Source organism: Nymphaea colorata, chromosome 10 (assembly GCF_008831285.2).
Source record: "Nymphaea colorata isolate Beijing-Zhang1983 chromosome 10, ASM883128v2, whole genome shotgun sequence".
In the NCBI taxonomy this organism is placed as follows: Eukaryota; Viridiplantae; Streptophyta; class Magnoliopsida; order Nymphaeales; family Nymphaeaceae; genus Nymphaea; species Nymphaea colorata.
The window spans coordinates 2,750,020-2,770,426 of NC_045147.1; the positions used below are offsets into that span (position 1 = coordinate 2,750,020).

The 20,407-nt window shown below is 39.4% G+C and overlaps 2 protein-coding genes across 2 annotated transcripts; both read right to left on the reverse strand.

Moving 5' to 3' along the window:
* Window positions 1–744: 744 nt before the first annotated feature.
* On the reverse strand, window positions 745–3,266 carry LOC116261715 (piriformospora indica-insensitive protein 2-like). Its single transcript, XM_031640529.2, has one exon. The coding sequence runs from the start codon at window positions 2,842–2,844 to the stop codon at window positions 1,375–1,377; it is 1,470 nt and encodes a 489-aa protein (XP_031496389.1). The 5' UTR covers window positions 2,845–3,266; the 3' UTR covers window positions 745–1,374.
* A 6,636-nt stretch (window positions 3,267–9,902) lies between these two features.
* On the reverse strand, window positions 9,903–12,847 carry LOC116263388 (protein trichome birefringence-like 14). Its single transcript, XM_031643120.2, has 4 exons — window positions 12,462–12,847; window positions 12,125–12,337; window positions 11,841–12,036; window positions 9,903–11,443 (listed from the first exon to the last, which is right to left on the reverse strand). Exons 1-4 carry the CDS (start codon window positions 12,604–12,606, stop codon window positions 10,609–10,611), a joined length of 1,389 nt encoding a protein of 462 aa, XP_031498980.1. The 5' UTR covers window positions 12,607–12,847; the 3' UTR covers window positions 9,903–10,608.
* Window positions 12,848–20,407: the final 7,560 nt, after the last annotated feature.

A 20,407-nucleotide genomic window follows, 5' to 3' on the forward strand; every position in this document is an offset into this window, starting at 1 on the left:
TTTCATGCTTTGTTTCAGTTGTATAAGTTGAAGATGTGAGGTACTATATATGTGACATTTTATGAACAGTACCTTGGAGATGATTATATGTGAATCTTACGATTCGTCTAATCTAACATCTTGTAGCAGTTCTCTTCTTCCATTGCTGTATTCTGGCGCACACCTGCTCCTAGCATGTATGTTGATCGGTACCTGAGTTGGATTCAGTTCTCAGATTTATGGAATAAGGGAGTGCTCACCTTTTGGGGGAGTAAAATAAAGTTCTTCCAATGCCTACATGTGCACATTGCCCTTAGCTAAGAGGTTGTACTTAAGATTCGTATTAAGCAATATATATATATATATATATATATATATATATATATATACCCGAATTAGATTGGCGGGACCTAAAATATGGGCCAACGAGCACACTATCGGCTGTGCCAGGACTGGTACTTGAAGTTGACGGGGCAGGATCACCGATTAGCCGAAGCTGCAAATGGCCATCTGGCCCGGCTCAGAACCCTTGTCCCATTTGCTTTTTAAAGTCCTAAGAGCAAGGCCGCCGGATTCTTGACAACACACATATCATCCAAACATCACCAATAATGCATCTGGAATATACAGCTGCTTCATTTGATGACTAACTTAAGCTGACCATTAAGCTTACTTACAACATTAGGCCTTCTTTATCTTATTCTTAATAAGCAAGCTGCGCTTATCAGATATATGCCTACCAGTTTATGCCAAAAAACAGCGCCCTAAGAATGAAATTCTAGATTTATTAACTTCATAATTTAACACCCAAGAAGTGCACAGACTATTGATCTCTTAAATTGAACTCAAAAGTGATAGTAGAAGTCCAAATCACCAGCAGAATTTAATCAGGTTGAAAGAGTATCGAGTCCAACGCTCTAGCCAAGGAGAAAGCTTTGGGACATGGGACCTGAGAGGCAGGAGAAAGAGAGAGGTAGAGAGACAGAAAAGGAGGTTCCCGTTTTGACCCATAACAAGTCACCACCGCCATTGAATGCCCGCAGCAGGCACCAGCGAATCCAAATAATGAGGACAGTCGTGTCCCTCGCCCCTTGCTCACAGATGAGCTGACAGCTGAGCCGACGCAGTCCTCTCCCGCCATGCCCTTCTTGTGTTCCTTGCACATTTCCCGGCAAACAAATTCCTCCTTCCACCAAGCCCCCAAAATCCACCAATAACGTCTATCGTCGCCATTACTCTTCAGTTTCGAGGTTCAAACCATGATGGAGCATCGACTTACTGAAAACGAAAACAAGCATGCCCACAAGAGGGAAACGAAAAAAAAAAAAATTTCTTATATCAATCTACTGTAATAGTTTTCTATACATTCTTAATTCTAATGTTCCTGATCATACATCAGATTAACATAATCAGAACAGTAAACCAGAACAAAAGATACCAACACCCTTTCCTCAAGGCCACACCAGATCCACTACTGGCGGGGAGATTTGGGCGCTCCGCAAGCTGATGCTTTGAGTAATTTTCCATCAAAGTTCCTGCCTTGCAGGGAGGCACTCCATAAGGCGCAAAACTCTTCGGCAACTTTGGTGGGTAGCAGAGGTTGGAGTTCCCCCACACTACCAATTTCCTTCCCAACCTCTGAAAGAACTCCTGAGGGAAATCCAGCATCCCAGAGAGGTTGTTCCCATCGAGATACATACCACTCACAGCAGGCATCTCTGCCAGTTTTGATGGCAATCCACCTATGAAACTATTGTCGTTGAGAGCGAGGAACCTGAGTTTCTTTAGCCCTGTGAGTGATTCAGGAATACTCCCCACACATTTAGAGGCAGAGACGTCGAGAGTGACCAAGCTCCATAGCTTGTTCCAAGGCACAGAAAGGCAGCCATTAACGAGAGGGTTGCTGCCCACAAGCATCTCCTCGAGAAGGCTCAACTCCCCAAGTGAAGCAGGCAAACCTCCAGAGAAACTGTTGTTCCTGAGGTCCAAGAGAGTCAAGTTTTTCATTCCCCCGAGTTGATCCGGCAGCATCCCAGAAAGGGAATTGCTGCTCAAATCCAGCTTGAGAAGAGAGCCGAGCCCACCAATCGTAGACGGCAACTCCCCGGAGAGCCTGTTGTTGCTCAGGTCGAGTATCAGCAGATCCTTCAACATCCCCAACTCAGTTGGCACCTGCCCACTAAGCTTGTTCCGTGCAAGCACCAGCCTTTTCAGAGCTGCCACACCACCCAAACTTGCCGGCACCGCCCCTTCCAAAGCGTTTTCCGACAACACCAACGAGTTAAGCTTCTTCAGGCCGCCGAGACTTGCAGGGATCTCACCCATCAACCACGGATTCCGGCGAAACTCAAGCGTTTCGAGGGAATGGGACAGTGATTCCCAGTTGGTGGTGGGGATGGCCTGCGGATGGTTCCACGAGGTGAAGCAACTGAAGAAAGACAGAGATTTGAGGTGCTTCAGTCGGAAGAGAGTGGTGGAGATAGCCGCTGCTTCGGCACACTGCAGGGAGTTGTCATGGACGGGGCCGACGCTCATGGCAGTGACATACCAGAAGTCGCCGTAGAGGTCGCAGGATATGCCTTCAATGGGAGTCCAGCCGCAGGGATCCGGGAAGAGGTCGCTGCCGTTCCAAGACTTGCCAACCAAGGATTGTATCACAGAGTAAAGAGAGTCTCTCTCGCCTGTTTCCATGGGAGCAGAGATGTCTGCCTGTGACAGAGCAGAAGGAATCACCAGAAACAAAAACAAGCAGCACGAGAAGATTAAGAAGGAAAGAGGTTGGGATATTTTGCATGGCTTCGAACTAGACATCGAGAACGTGTTGGGGTTGGGGAGGGGAAAAGAATTGAGGTGAGCAGACGGCATGAACAGGAAGAATGCCCCTTATTATATATTATATATGAATGGATGTGTACAGGGAAAGGGAAGGAGGAGCGGCAGACCAAATCTGCTACAGAGAAGCACGATATGGTTTATAACTTTAGATTTCTACAGATGGTGAGATGTAGGAGACCTTTCTCCTTTCCTTCTCGCACGAGCTGGTTAGCATCTTGTCATCACAGTTCACGAGGGCCTGCAAATGGACAGCCTATTCGCCCCTAAATAATGATGAATTTGGTCGAAATGCGTCGGTTAAAAAAGAAGAAAGGACAAACATGTCTTCTCTCTCTAGGGTTTATGCAGCAATTATATTGAGTTTAACGATGTTAATGAAGATTGACACGTATTCTCTCTCTAGAGTTTATGCAACAATTATATTGAGTTTAACGATGTTAATGAAGATTGAGAGGTTAGCTGTCTCTGGTGCATTTATTAATGGTGCAGATCGAAGGTACATTGATGCAGTGGCATGTTCCTTATTGTAGAAGGGTATAAAATGCTACCAACTATAAGTTATCCAACTTTTGATAATCTTCTGACAGGGATTAGTAGTTTATTTTATGTAGAATCTTTTTCTCGTTCTAAATTGATTCTGTTTTCCTATCGATACGGGTTATTATTCTTGATTTTGATGTACTGTTTTTTCTGGATTCTGGTGATAATTGATTGACAGGGGATCATCGGATGAGGGTGTCGATGATGATATCGATAAAAGAGATGAATAAAAAACTAATTTCTCGATATTTCCTGAAATATTTTTGAATTCCATTGGGAGGACAGCCAGCGTCGTCCACCTCGCGTTTTGATTGAGACATAATCAGCTTTACAACAAGTGTCACAGCTGAGTTGATAGAATAGCACAAAAGGCGGTGAATGTGATAGCTTCTTCCTCATCATTTAGATGGCAAAAGTTGGAGGCATTTTGGCCAACTCAACGTGGGTCCTGAAGGAAGCAAGATCACATGGGCTCGATCACACACGGGAAGTGAGTGGCAAAGAGTGATGCCAAAAAGTGACTCCAGAACAAACGACTTGGTTTTTATCACATCATTATCTCGTTGGCATGAAAGCGTCTAACTACTTGCAAGCATCATCTTCCTTTATCTTCACTGCCTACTTTGTTTTAATGCCCACCAAGTCCAAGAAACTCAAAAGCTTTTCTGTGAATGACTTTGCATATCTGATCAACTTCTTCGCCTAAAGAGATTGGATTTTCAACCTCAAGAGCCTGACTTGAGACGATGGTTTTCTGAAAACAGTTCCTCCTGCCTTTTTACGAAAAGAATTTTGAGTTGGGGACCGTTTCATTTGATATCAGTAATCGTCCTGCGACGGCTTTGAGATTCAAAGCGACCAGAACAAATTGAAATGATGAGATTTTGAAAGGGATGACAAGATAGAGGAAGATGATAGGGATCACTTCTAGGCCCCCACTATTCATCAGTGGGGTCTCAAATCTCGACCTCGTTATGGGTCCATGATTTTGGTACATATTTGAAGTATCTTTGGAGGTGAAATCAAACAAAAACAGACAGAGGTCATTATTAATTTGAGAGAGAGAAAAGAACAAGAGATTAGAGAGAAAAAGAAAGTGAAAAAGTAACTGGTAGGTGGTCCAATACTGTCAAGCAGGAAGGAGAACAGAGATTGGCGCAGCGCCTTGGTAGATGTGATTCAAAAACCTTGTTTTGGCTGGCATTTGGCAGCAACCAAGATCCTGAATCCATGGTTTGAATGTGTAAGCACAAAACCATACAAAGAAATTGAATGAGATCTAACAGTATTCTCGTACTCGCACTTTTGTTGTGGTGAAGATGGGAATGCAACACGCGCGGCCAGAAAAGGGCCTGGTTTGGTCAGTTTTTATAGCAATGAATGCTTTTGTCTTGGCAGATGCAGAGAAGAGATAACGGCAAGCCTTTTTTCTGGGCATGGCCGCTGTCCGCTCCCTCCTTTGGACCACCACCAAGAAAGATGATGGAGGTGGTGACGAGAAAAGGGGAAAAAGAAGGCGCAAGGCAGAAGGCAAAAGCCCTTTTTTCTCTCAGACTGCAGCAGCCTCTAGCTTCATCAGTCATCATCATTAGGCATTGCTCTGCTTTGCATTTTCTCTCCTTTCTCGTCTTCTGCGTTAGCTAGCTTTGCATTTAATCCCTCCATTAAATTACTCAACAAATACTACGCCTAAGAAAAGAAAATCTGATCTTTCAGTCTAGAGAGAGAGAGGATGTCGATCTGTTTACTAAAATTGGGGCGATAGGGTTGTCTATGACTCTATGGAGCTAAAACACTTGGCAGTACCTGTACTGCAGGAAGAGGACAAAGTGGAGAGAGAAAGTTTCCTTGGCAGAGGAGAGGAGAGGAGAGGAGAGGGACCATGCTGGCTAAGAAGTTGACTACTTGCATTCACCTCCTGATGCCTGTCCATACAGCCACCGCCATTATTCAAAGGCTGGTAGCGATGGCTGCAACTCTTTTAAGACAAACGGCCTGATGCCTTTGTCTGCGTGCTCTCCTCCTCCCCTACACAGTAACACAGGGCTCTTCTAGACTTTCAAAGTTCAGCTACTTGAGTTGAGTACAGGAGTAGTCTGCCTCTCCCTGAATATGAGCTGCCATAGCCAGCTACCGTTCATAAGCCATATACATGTCAACGAGCCACAAAAAGAGAGAGAGAGAGAGAACCCATCTCCATGAATGCATCATCTAAAAGTATAGTACTCATAGAAATCAAATAAACCTACCTGCTCGACCAGACATGCTACATCTCTGAGACTTTATGGTAGCATTTAGATGGCACTCCAAAACCTCTGTTTTTAGAAGGATTGGGTGACACCAAAACCAACTTTTTTTCAAATTGAGTTTTGAACAGACCTGGCTTTCAAAAGTAATTGCATAACCTTAACCCTATCATCAAGTTATTCAAAAAAAAAAAAAGTATTTTGGATGTGTCATCCATACACCCAAACCAATTTTTAAAAAAATAGTTACTGATTTTAGTAAACACCTTTTTTGAGAGAGTATCATCTAAACACGACCTTTTTTTTCTTCTTTAAACTATGTGTGAAGCGACACAACATCTCAAATGCCTTTTTAATTAAACGATTTGTTAGCTCTTTTTAACATAATATGCAATCACCACCCTATATTTAGCCACTCAGTACTGAAGTACGCGCCTAATGAAGTCACTACTAGCTCACCCTTTTGCTACCTAGAGACTAGTTGATGACCACAAACCTATCTTCAACTTGAAGGGATTTTTTTCTTTTAAATTTTCTATATATAGGGGAAGCCACTTTGAAGTGAGTGGCATTCTCTCTGGCTCCCCATGGTCCTGGTATATGTCCATCTTCACCAAAGACTGGCCTCCTGCTGGCCGAACCAGCGCCTCAAACCCTTACGGCATTTCAAGAGGAATTTAGCCTCTTTGCCTTCTGTTCTATCCATTCACTGAGGCCCACTAGAGGCAGAATCTAGGCACTCAGAACGGACTGAATACTGTTGGGTGGCTCTCAACGTACTTGGTAGAGCTCACATGTATATTACTGTGTTGGTAGTCTAACAGCAAGCACTGTAACTTCTGCTCAGTTCAAGCAGAAGATAAAACGTTTCTTGGCCCACTGACAGTAATTTTTCTTGGCCCCAGATGAGTACACCACCAACAATGGTGCTCAAATAACGACCCCTTGCTTTTGTTGCAGACTGTTGATTACTATCAAGGTGGATGGATAATATGATCTAATGTGATCGGTTAAACAGCACCTGTCCTAGTTCAGGTGAGCAGGAGGATTAATGCTACCGCTTGAGTCAGAGCTGAACCCCTGCCCCCTTCCCTCCTTGCCGTAGGGTCTAGAGCTGTGTGGTATCAAAATCTTCACATGGTCAGGGGCGAAGTTTTTCAAATTTTTTCTATAGGTTAGATTAAAATTTTTATGCAATTTTTTAACTTTTAAAAACATGAGGGGAGGCCATGGCTCGTGCTGGCCCCCCTGCCTCCACTCCTACACATGCTTCAACTTGCATGTAGATCTCCTTCCAGGTTGAATCGAAGACGTGCCACATATTACACATCTCAACCCACCTGTTTGAACCATACCCCTCGAATTGCATATGACCTAGTTCATTCCATGATTTACAAGTCAATTTGTTTTGAAATGATCTGGGTTATTCCATGATTTATAAGTCAATTTGTTTTGAAATGGCCTAGTTCATTCCATGATTTATAAGTCAATTTGTTTTGAAATGGCCTAGTTCATTCCATGATTTATAAGTCAATTTGTTTTGAAATGGGCTCCTGCTGATTCAGATCTACGTACGTGAGGTCCATATTCTTGTCGGTATGTCAGAACTGTGAATGGCCACATTTGGCGGTATTTGAGATGATTCAGGCGATGATGTTCCGAGCACAGGTGGATAAAAACATGTGGAAATGGGTCTTGTTTTGGAACTACTTATTTCATATTTGGCGGTTGAAACTCGAGTGACTAATGCCCCTGTGGAGATCTTTTCTTCATCTTATCTTCTCTGCAACTCTCCATTAAGGCACAATTCTCCGATGGTTGACAGTTTCTTTTCAATGACAGTAAATCCTCCCCACAGAGACAGAGTAAATGCATCTTCTTAGATAAGTGAGACCACAAAGTAAATATATAGCGAGAATAGAAGCCTCTAACCGTGCCAAACTCAAGTTACGTAGCCTCGCCTTCTTGAATTTTTATGCCTGTGGAAGATAGATTCATCCAACTCTGCATGGTTAGAGGTTACACTTGGACCAAGTTGCCAACAGCTCGAAACCTTAGATTTGCAGCCTATTTTGAGCTAGGCTGCAAAGCTAAAGTATCAAGCCCTTGACAACCTTCTGCTCAACAATTCAAGATCTGCAACTCTCATCTGTTCTTCACTATTGAACATTAAATTAGGAGAAAGATAAGTCCAAAGCCAGAAGTTCTAGAGATAAAAAGAAAAATCAGAGTCAGACCCAGAGGTTGCCTTGTCCATTATTGATTGGGAGAAGCACTGATCATTGAAGGTTGATAAATGGAGAAGTTCCGCAATTAATAATCACATATCTATAATAGTTGGGATGCTTATTTTATGTTGAAGACCCTACACCACTTATCAACACTGATAGTCTGCAGCTTGAACTGTTCCATAGTGCTGTACTGAGTACTCACAAGTCTTGATGGTTTGGGCTCACTGGTGTTTTCCCTCTTGAAAGGTTACTTTTATTTTCCCTTTCCCAGTGATTTCCATGCATGTTTCTAGAGCGGTCACCTTGCCTGATGAAGAGAGGTTCCCGTAGCAGAAAATTTTAAATCTTTATGAGGCGTTTAGAGATATTTTCAATGCGGATATCAGAAATGCTTTTTGACATTTATTTTTCAAGAAACGCAAAATAATGTAGTATTGACAATATCAAGTGAAATTTTGAACCCTAGATACTCGCTTTTTTCTTTTCGAATTGAAGACTCTACTTGCATAACCTTTCTGGTGATTGTATAAGCTTATTAAAGAAATCTCGGTGGACAAATACCAGGCATCTTGAGTCTTTTTGTTTCTCAAACGAAGCTGCTACCGCGTCAAGGACAGACCATTCAAAACTGAATCGTTGTAGCCCATGAGATTATCGACTCCATCGGTCCGTGTTAGCCATACGTCCAACCAATTTTTGCTTTGAAATGAATCCAGCCAAGTCTATACACAATCGATTGGAACTTAGAAACTGCATTGAAGATCCGAGCCTTTACATAGGTTGCATCCAACCAATAATCTCTGTCGGTGCTTATTAATGAAATTCGGTTTCAGAAATTAAAGTTATCAAGGCTTTCTTGATGGGAACTAGCCCTTCCCCTAGCTTTTCTTCTTATTCTTGGTTCTCTGGCTCTACCAGTTCTCAAGCCGTGGACCTTCCATTATACCATCATCAGGTGATATCACAGGGCATTAACATGGAATCTGTCTTAAAAACCGATGTTTACTGTTAAGATTTTTGAGGTTTTAGCCCTTAAGGCTGCTGGATTTGGAGCTGGTATATTCATTATGTGGATGAAATGCTTCTCTTCAAAGGCTGAGTTTGTTCCTGTTGTCCACAATTTCACAGAAATTCGTGTGGAGTTTGAGTTCCACCTTGGAGTGAAGATCAAAACCGAGTTGCTCCGAAGAGAGGCTTGGCAGGGCGTTGAGATTTGAGAATTAGAAGAATTCTGTGGAGGAACCCCTCCCACCAAACAGACGATATTTATGTTAATCCCTTGTACTTTCTTCTCCTGGTTTTCTGCCTCCTCTCCTCCTCCTCCATTTTATCTTTACCTTGCAGGCTGCCGCTGGGTTGAATTCTTGGCCTCCTTCAACGTTAAGGCCTTAAGTTCATCAATCCCTAAGAAAGGTGCATAGAACTCTTCTTGCAGCTCAGTTATTGCTGTTACAACCTCAAACACAGCTGATATTGATAATTTTCTCAATGCTCAGTTATGAAGGGAAAAGTAAAAATAACTGCTTAAAGATACCAAAACGACTTGGATACATCAGCAGAGAGCGGGTAAAGTCAGGACAAGATCACAAATTCTGGTATGCAAAGGTCACCAAGTTATGTCATGGTTTGCCCACTCAATTTCAATCTGCAACTAAGAAAATGCCAATGCACCTTCAAATTGGAGAACAGCAAATACCTAATTGGAAGCCTTTCCCTAGAAAGAAGAAGTACACAAGAAGAGCAGGATTAAATCTGAGCTACTCATTTTTCTTATCATAAAAGCAGACAATGAAATACCCAGACGCTAGAGGAGAATAAAGAAGACAAAAACGATCTTTGGATATCACATGCTTTCTGATGTCGAGTTGTGACCTAAGAAAGAAAGAGAAGTCAACTTGGGACAACTCCCTTGGCAACTCAACATAAAATGCTCTATATCATATGACACTTACTGTCGAACAAGCAAAATTTGTACGAAGGGGAAGACGTTCGGACATTCATTATTCCATTATGGAACCCCCTCATTTACTTTAACTGACTTAAGCATTTAGTATTCTTCAAGCTACAAGAGAAAGCATATCTGGTTCAACATATTTGAAATTCAGCTTAAAGACCAAATACAACAGCTTGTATGAGATGCATCCACCAATTGGCATTAGATGCTTTCAAATAAGATGATAAACTAGAGAGCAAAGATATGTAGATTTAATCCATTAAAAAATGAAAACACACATATTAATCAATTACAAAATGCTGTTATGCCAACATTAGAGAAGAGCAAGAAGACCTAGACATGTATAATATGCTCCAGATGTCATCGGCAGCCATATGAGAAGTTCTCCTCTCTATCAGCAATCAACCTCTTCTGGCAAGAAAAGACTTGAAAGAAAATTGCCAAGAGGACGTTGGCAAATCTGTTGAGTGGAAATTCATATGGCGCCCAAAAATGCATCTTCTAGGCAGTAACATCTGTCAGAGGTGAGCTTCAGTTGAGAATCAGAAATCATCAATCTAGTCACAACAAGCACTGTTTTAACCTTCAGAAGATAGCAGCTTGATGCCCACAAGCCCTCAATGGGCATGGAGAAATGGCCCAGAAAATGTAACCTCAGTAAAAGGAAACCACAAGAAGCTCAGATTTCCCAACAAGAAGCTCTAACATGACGAACTTCATTCTGGCGCTAGTGCTTGGTCCATGAACGATATATACAATATATAGCTTTATATGTGAATACACCTTTTCAGAGCTTCTAAAAGAACGTCAGAAGAATTTAAATTTATATCAATGTAGCAAAGATTTCATTCCATGCATCCGGAATACCTGGGAGACACCAATGCAGGCAATCCTGCACTCCTGGAGTGGCTTTTATGCTATATCTAGATATGTGACCCTCATCTCTAAGGGATGACAAGCCAGTAATGTCAAAGAGCCTGACTCTTGTTCCTCTGACGGCACTCTCAGCAACTGGATCACTAGACTTCGTTTGCAGGACCCTGCTTCCTCCAGATAAAGGAACTGTATTGTCACAGGTCCCGCCCGTATTCCACTCCCCATTGAAGAAGTGCCTGGGAGAGAGGGTTCTAAAGAAGGCTTTCAGCTGTGGGTGATGTGGGAGTTGTGAATCAAGCCATTTAACAACACTATGAACTGTAAGGTTCTTAGCATAAGCTATTTCTGTTAAGCTATTGTTCGCAATTGGCGTACCGTTCATGTACATGATCCACCGATTAGCTTGCAATTTGCCACTGTTCCAATGGTGTCCAGTGTTAAGAATTAAAACATCAAACCGATGAAGATACTGCCTTAGAAACTTAACTGGTCGATCTAGATGCATGGCCAAGTCAGTTTGACGCTTAGATTTCTGCTGCTTAAGGGGTTCCAGTTCGCAAAGGCTAGCTGACCAGTAAAAGAGAACGGTAGTGTTAGTATCTGGGAAGCGATAAGCCCAACCTTCAGGGCGTATTGCTCCACGGGGTATGATCAGCCCATATTCCCAGCCAACATCTTCAACATCTGATCTCTCCTCACCTCTGGTGATCATGCACATGAGGGATTGAAATTGCTGCCTACCCAGAGAATCACCCACCATTGCAATCGTCTTGTTGGCCATCCTGAACCACATTTATTAGCACAATCAAAGGGAATACAGCAGAAATTATCACAAATTGTGGACTAAAATGGACCGTGGCTGTTCCTCCTACATTTCATTTAAGCAGAGAAGCGAGAAAACGCTCAGATGCTCAATTAGGATCACCATGAGCTCAATGTAGATGCCTTTGCAAATACACTAAGTGAAATCAACTGAAGTCTTGAAACATTGTTACTAGCACGTCAAATGATGCGACATTTATCTCTAGGGGAAAGGATTAAACATCTAAAACCTCGCTTGCTAGCATTATAGCATATCAGAACTTCCAGAACATTCATACGAAAGGTGAAAACTAGAGATTTGAGTTAACCAAACACAATAATCGTGAGCTAAAGAAACTGAAGGAGAAGGGCACGAACTTCCTCAAGAAGGAGTCCGCTTCAAAATTTGGCAGTTCGCAACTCTTTGGCTGCCATCTTAAGGACTCGTAAGCGAAATCCAGTCGTTGAGTTAGCCGGCACGCCCACATCGGTGACAGCCACCGCTTGCAACCAAAGCCAGAATAGAGGGGCTTTTTTTTGTCCAGTACCCATTTCCCTTTCCTATAGTCGCAATCTGTTCCATCACCGGACAACGATGAATGAGACCCAATCAAGCATCTGAGGATTAGAAGAATGTTAGCTAAGAAAGAAAAGGGTGCCACCTTGACTGTTTTGTTTGCTCTTTGTCACTGGCTCTTTCTGTGCAGTTTCCCGTGCAGAGACCCGGGATTGACCGCTATCATCATCAAAGTCCAGATCTCTGTTCTTCTCTGAAACAGTAGAATTCACACCCCAAATAGACGATTCTGAACTTGTGTTCAGGTCGACCCCCTTTTCCTCCACAAACGGAGCCTCACCCAACAGGTTTGTGTCCTCTGCAACACAAACGCAAGAGAGAGAGAGAGAGAGAGAAAGAGAAGTCGGTACGTGGTGTGAAATTCAGAAGGTAGTTTATTTGTGGAACAAAAGAAACAAAAGAATGGAACGAGAAAAACTAACTTGGAGATAGCATTTCCATTAGAATTTCTGGAGCAACGCCGGATGTCTTCTCCCATGCCCAAATGACAAGGGTGGTGCAGATGAAGGACATGAGAATTAGGCGTAGCCGCCTGCTCCTGAACCACTTAAGCCAACCTTCTTTCATCTTTGAGCTTTCTTTCTGCAAACCCCCACAGAGGGACCTTCAATATCCTTCTCAGTTCTCCCTTGAAAATCAACCAACCCTTCTGATCTTCACCCCACACAGGAAAGCAGCTTCTAATTTCAATTAACTGCATTTAATAAAGTTTGAACAGAAGTGTGAGCCTAACGCCAGCTTCCCAAATAGAAACCAAAAACATTTTGCCGCTTTCTTGTACTGCTACAAGGCGCCGGGATGGCAGATGGTCGTGCGCTCCATATGTTTTACCTTATTAATTATATGTCAATCCCGCTTTGGGCGGAAGCTGCGAAACAGGTCATGATTTGTTAGGAAGCGAGAAATTTAGATGTTGACTCCCATCTCCTCCCTTGTCACCGAGGTCCACAGCTGTGTCCTTATCAGGAGGTAAAAGGTCCACGTACTTCGATTTTTGATGTTATAAAACATAACCGAAAATGTTATTTCTTTTTTTAATTAGTGTTGCAAAACTTATGTGTGGATTTTTAATAACAACAAAAAGTTAAGAAGTATTTATTTATCGCTAAGTGTTGCATTGTGATTTTTGAAATTTTAACTTGCAAACCTACTTGAACTCATAAATTGACCTCACAATTTCAACTTTTCTGAATAGAGGTACAAGCTTTTGCCCATGACTAACTAACACCCATCGCGACAACAAGTCAAAAGATGTCACCTTGAGAAGTATTTATCACTCTCCAAAGTTTAAAAAAATTAAATATAATCGTGTATGTTCTACTGACTTAGACTCGCAAAGTTTTTTATTAAGGTTGTGTTTGTTTTATTGCGGATCTCAAATTCAGGGTGATCTAAGATCTTAAGATCTCAGATCTACGGATTTAAGATCAGACTACTCATATCTAATGGTTTTTAACATGTAGAATGAATTTAAAATCCATGCTATTGAGATCTTAGTTTGCTTAAACTGAGGACCTATTAAAGTACACCTTTTTATACAATCTTGAATCTAAGAACCAAGGCTATTGGTTGTGTTGATGCCCTTGGTTCTTAGATGTAAGGGTTGATTTTGAATGCTCGGAACTAAGATCAGAAGTTATTAAAATCTGACGCTAAGGAAGCCATGTTTGGTTTTGACTTTCATTAGCTTTTCATTTCATTGTTTTTTTTTTTCTTTGTTTCTCATGTACAGCCATCCGACCAGCGGGGAAGCTGATCGGTGGGAGGAGCGGTGGCCGGACAACTGTTTTGAATCCCTCTTTTCTTGGCCAGAGGGCTTTTACAGCCAAAAGGAAAGGGTTTCAACCCTCTTAAGCCCTCAATGATGGCCGAGGGTTTCAAACTCGAAACCTTTGCAGCGGCGGAGGGTTTTGGTTATGAAATCCATGGATGCTAAAATCATTGTTTGATAATATCATGGATTTCTCAACTAGATTTGAGTTGAATCTGAGATCCATGGCTATCAAATGGGCCGTAAGGTTGCATTTGCTAGCCTCGGATCTAAGATCCAAGGTAGTATAAAAAGGCGTGTTTTGAGAGATCAGTAACATAAAAAGATAGCCCCCGAACTCCCTTTCCCTCTGCGGTAGCTAACAAGAGTGAGTTGATCAAGATACTAGGAAATGCAATTAATATTTCAAACAGATCTTACTTGGGACTACCGATGCCCATTTGATTGTTAGAAAAGATTTTCATCAAAAGAACAAAGAAAAACTTTTCTTGCATTGAATTTTTTTCACTTTGTTGGCGTACATTTGCATTGAAAGCACGTAGATTAAAGACCTCAAACATTAAGTGGATGTGCACTGCATCGATCAAGGAGAAGATTCATCATTTATCCATTGTAATCAGAAGCCATTATGCATAATTCAAGCAAAGAAGAGCGTGAGAATTGGTGCATAGTCATGATGGGGGCTGGTAGGCAACTACTTTCTAGTGGCATCAATTTTTAGTGTTGTGAAATGAGATTATACATATGCAATTTTTTTGTGGGGGGCACCGGGGGGGAGGGGAGGGGGGAGGAGGGGTAAGCTTTGACTTTCACTTAGCAGTTGGATTTTCTCCTACTCACCGGAAAGGAGCATATTCACAATGCTAGATGATTATGTAACAACTGATAGAGATAAGATTTGTTTATTTTTTCGAATTCAAATTTATTTAGATCATGTATCTGATCCTAATCTGTGTAGGCTGTATAGGCCATTCATTACCATAAATGATGACTCACAAATCATATGTCAATTGGCCTACCTTTTCCTTTATGGTATAGAGCTCGAAAGTGAGATGGCTGCCTAATCGAGTTCCACTATGACTAGTCTTTGGGAAACCTGCAAGTGAGCATATGAAGGTATTTTTTGCTGTTGAACGAATTGGGAGCAGGTTTTGAGCCAGTTGTAACAATTATGCTCGAACCTCTAATGCTGTCTTATAAGGAGATCATTTCTGTATTGCAAAGTCATGAAACTCTCCAATCACATTGACAATGATGATGGAGATCATTGTTTCATGCTAAGCAACTAAGATGTCGAATTGTAGGGAAACGAGTGAAAGCTGTAGGGGTTTACTTTGTTACCACAAAAAAAAAAATCATACTCTCAAAGGGACCATTTCAATCTTTTCCAAAAGTATACTTGATTGATTTGCCATGTCATTGTAACATATCAAATATCTTCAATATTTCTAATCATTTTGCATATAATGATGTCTTGAATTTGTCGAGAAGCATTCTTTTCAACCTAGGGAGAATGACAGTGGCCCAAAAGGTACACCAACATAGTTATAAATATGAATAGAGGGAGTAAGTTGAGAGGTCCTCTTGCATGACTAAAGGGCAAAGGTGGGAAATGTTAAGCCCTTCACGAGCAAAGTAGGCTTAGTTAGGGCTTTGGATCATTTCACTCAGCCATTTGGATCTTTTGTTTTATTTTATCTAGACCCATTTTTTGTTACTGTTTAGTGTGGTATGCAAGCACAACACATTCCTTCCCGTGCAGAGAGAGGCTTTGAGGCGGTAGCCTAGGGTTTTTGCAAGTGCTCAACGGGGGAGAGGGGGCATAAAGACTCCTTATTTTGCAGAATATAATAAACCTTAAGACTGAACTAAACGATATATATATATATATACTCACACACTTTCCAAAGTATTTGCAAATCATAGTGTAGTAGAAGTGAACATATATAGTATACAATTGTTCATGTCATGAACATAAAGTGCGACATGTCCTACGACACATTTTAATAATTGCATGTGTCATTAGCACAAAGTGCGATATGTTTGTGCTCTATTTCTATTGTAGTGATGTAGGTGTGAGTATAAGGTAGACATACAAATAATACACCCCAAAATGTAGCAAATAAGTACATCTATAAATTCCAAAACAAAAATATGAATGTTACCTATAACAAGTAATTTTGTATTCCTTCTAGGTAACACAATCAATTTTCACCTTTGTTTTTATTGAAAATAGTTACATATCATCATTCATTCACCTGCACAACAAAATGTAAATAAAAACTACATCATTTATTATTGAAACCAAATAATGACTCAAATAAAAATAACATAAAAAGGATGCAACTGAATACTTTACCTATTGCAGTTGTGCTTCTACTACTTTTCATCTTATAAAAGACATCAATAATATTATTTGAATCAAAACATTTGAACAATTTGTTTCTCAATACAAAAGTAGACAATCTGCAAGGAATTCATCCTCTATTTTGTTACGCAACCTTGTTTTAATAAGTTTTATAGCAAAGAATGTCCTTTCTATGGTTGCAACGAAAGCATGAAGCGTTAGAATGAGACTAAGCAACTTGTATATGTAATGATATCATTCACTTTTTCTATTACGTATCAATGCTTGAGAGACATTTGATAGTATATTTAAAATTTGAAAACTTGGATGATGACAAATATCATTCTTAAACCTATAAAATTTGAGTCTAGAAAACCTTCAAGACAAAATTTTTTTTATAAGAGTGTATGCATCTTGTACAATAAATGACTCATATTGATCTCCAGAGTTGAATGTTGATTCTCATTGAATCTACTATTCAACTCTACTAACTGGGAATCAATGGCAGCAACAAAAATATCAACATGATAATGATGTCTTACTATAATAAAATTATGTTCACAACGATAACGTGATCCTCTAACAAAATATTGGACATCCATATCTTTAATAGGGATATCATGTGTCACTTTATCTTAAAATTTCTTATACCAAGTGCAAAATAAATACAAAGTCAAATGATGTAATCATGTTGTAAGCTAAATTACCTTTACCCCATATTTGATATGTTGATCCATTGTCTCTCAAATTTTCTAATACTACACATGTTGCATCGAATATTTTTATCAAATTACACACATGAGATCCTCATCTACTATGACCAGGTCACTGCAGTGATCCAATTTGATTAAGTCTATTTTTTGTTTCAAGTTCATCTATAGCAATTCTAAATGCAATTTCATTTGTTCGAGCTTCATACAATTCATCATTATGTTTACTGTTTGCGTTAACAACATTAGTTATATATGTTGATTGTTTAAAAAAGTTATGAACATCGACAACTTTTTTTAAAGCTGTAACAAGTGCAAGTTATAATCTATGAGCAAAACAATAAACATAATATGTATAAGGACATTTTTTCAAAATTAATACTTGCGATCTATTACATTTACCTCGCATATTACTAGCACTATCATACTCTTGACCTCGTATATCTTGAATACTAAAATTATGTTGAGACAACAAAGTAGAAATTGCATTCTTCAAAGTAACTGTTGTAGTATTCCTCACAAACACAACATCTAAAAATCTCTCTTGAACTTGACTTTGCTTATTAACAAATCTAAGAACAACAACTATTTGCTCTCTTTTGGACTGATCTCGTACTTCATCAATAGTAATGCAATATTTAGCATCACCAATTTTTTTTCTATAATTTGAGCTCTCACTTTGTTTGCAAAAACATGTAAAATTTCTTTCTGAATTCTTGGTGATATATATTTAGCATTGTTTGGGACATTATCCAAAACTTATGCAACTCTATCATTATAACTAGCTAAAGTTTTGATAAACTCAATAAAGGTACTTTGATTCAATGAACTTGAACTTTCGTTATGGCCTCTAAAACTACAAGCTTGAAATGCCAACTAACGAACTGCATCTATAAATGCCTTCAATCTCAAACGGTTGTTATGAACAACCTCTGAACTTTGCTTTTCAATTATTTTATCTATGTATTTGCTTTGACAACTTAAGTCATTAAATGCTTATATATTCATATTATAGGGTGAATTTTGACTTGACCCCTCATGACTACGAACTGCATATGTTTTCTCACTATCACCTACCCTCTTCCAAGCTCTAAATCCTTTAATAATAAATGAACTGTCATTTGAATTTGCGGTACTAAAAAGATAACATGAAAAACAAAGATGCACTATTTGTCTTGGGAGAATATTTTAACCATGAAAATATTTAAAACTATAAAGCTTGAAATTTACAACGATGATTTGAAAGACCTGACACTAGATATCTATGAAGCTTGTGCTAATATGACCCATGATTAATATATGCTCGCCTAACTTCATCTTTCTTATTTACTGATATCTCTTACATAGAATGTCGCACCCATGGATCATGCACGATGCTTTCTACAATTTGAATTTTTGAACACTTAAAAGGTGGAGAATCCGAGTAAAAAAAAAACATCAAGAGCTTTTGGACTAGAACAACCAGCATTTTGGTTTTCTCCCTCTTGGTTTTCTCCGTCTTGATCAATAACTTGTTTTTTTTTTTAAATAATCTTGAATATTTTTTATCATATTCTCAATAAGCTAACACAAAAAATTTGAAATTTAAAATAGACAATAAGATTCAAACATATCGAAATAATCAAATTTGAACCATTTCAGCCGGTTATAACTCAAGCATAATAATAAAAAAGGAAAAAATCAAAATTGTGAAACAAATACCATTATTCTGTAGAAATTTTGAAATGCAGCAACAAACAATGTCAAAAGAAAATTCAATAGTTAACATGGCAATAATATATTCTACCATGTTAGCCAAAAACTAAAGGGACATAACCACATAGATGATAGATACAAAACTTAATTTCCAGTCTAAAAGGTCATAAAGCTTCAATATGGATCACAGGTGGATAAATATGATCTCAAACCTTTCAGGATCGGTTGGCTCATGTTTACATTTGGATGTAAATCAGTTGATATACGTAATGGTTAGATATGATTCCAACTATTAAATCTACACATATTTCAAGTTAAACTTACATTATATATTTGAGGCCCTACCAAGTTAAGAGGATTGAACTAGAGTAGAGTAGCATTACGTCAGCACTAATGAGAAAACAAATGACATGCACCTAATTGCATGAATTAATCAGATAAAAAAAGCACTATGCAGCTTAAACTGACAAGTAATTTGGATGTTTATCAGTTTGAACTTGAACTTTCTGAATAACATTGTATTCATGTGCAAATTCTTTTTGTAGATGAATCAATTCATCTGCATGTCATAAGTAATTGATAAGATCAGCCACAGAAGCTGCTTGGTATAAATGGATAAAATGTTAAATTTTCATGTCTAGGACCAACCATCTTCTCAAACATCAGCTACACATAAAGATGGAACTTGACAAACATTGCCATTGGTGACAATACAGCTAATGTCCAGTAGTGGTGGCTTGCTTGCAATCAACTACCCATTTGTGTGCCACTCTCAAAGTTGAGTCTGAAGCTCATGTTCAGCCAAAACCCTTGACGAACCTAATGAGGACAGCTTTTCTTTCAAATCAGCGGCTGCAAAATAGCAGATATAACTAGAGTGCATGGCCACAAAGCACCAAATCATGAAGGTGCAGCTTAGACAAAGGTGAGAAAACATATACAGAAAATGGATAGCCACTTAAAATTTGAACCAAGCAATGCCAGATTCAGACACACATTGGTAAGGTCAACCTTTTAGTATCATGGATCAGCGAAAGAAATTCCTCCACAACTTTTAAGGAAGCAATTATTAGAAATCAAATAAAACAAGTTTAGATTTAACATGTGTGTTTGTCAAACATAGTTGCGCAATCTATATATGTGATCATCACCACTATGAGTATGAATTAACAAGAAGATGCAAGAAGAAAGATATTAAAATTTTAACTTATGAAAAACATGAATTTAGAACCAACCATAAAACAGCAGAGAAAGAAGACAACATTCACCTGTTGAACTTGTTGCACTTTGTAGAACAATGAAAAGTTGTTTCCTCCCCTCCCTTATGATTGATGATGCCTTGTTTCTTGAATTACCACTAGTGGATATGCTCTGTAAGATGGGTTCAGAGTCACCACTTGACAAAAAAATAGGATAATGGAGAAATACTAAATAATTTAGACTGCTGCTACTCGTGTAACTGAAAAAAGTATGGTTGCTAAATTTAGCTTAGGATGTACTATTATAGATTTAATGCGTGGAAGAGGATAGACAGCCTCTCCTCCTTGTTGTGATAATATTCCAGTTCTATCAGTGGGTTTAATTCCTGAAAAAGAAGAGAAAACAAAGAAGAAACATACTACTACGGCATACAAAAGAATTACAGGAAAAGCCGGGCAGCTGACATTAGATAAAATGCTAAAATCAATAGGATATTGGATGGTAATATTTTCTTCATTGACTTGCTAGTTGTCACTGGGATCAACAATCATCTATTCTTTTAATTGTTCAGCTAACCGAGAAATCGATTCTATCAAAACATAGGAAACTGAAGGAGAAAGATAACGTGGTCAATATTCTTATGTT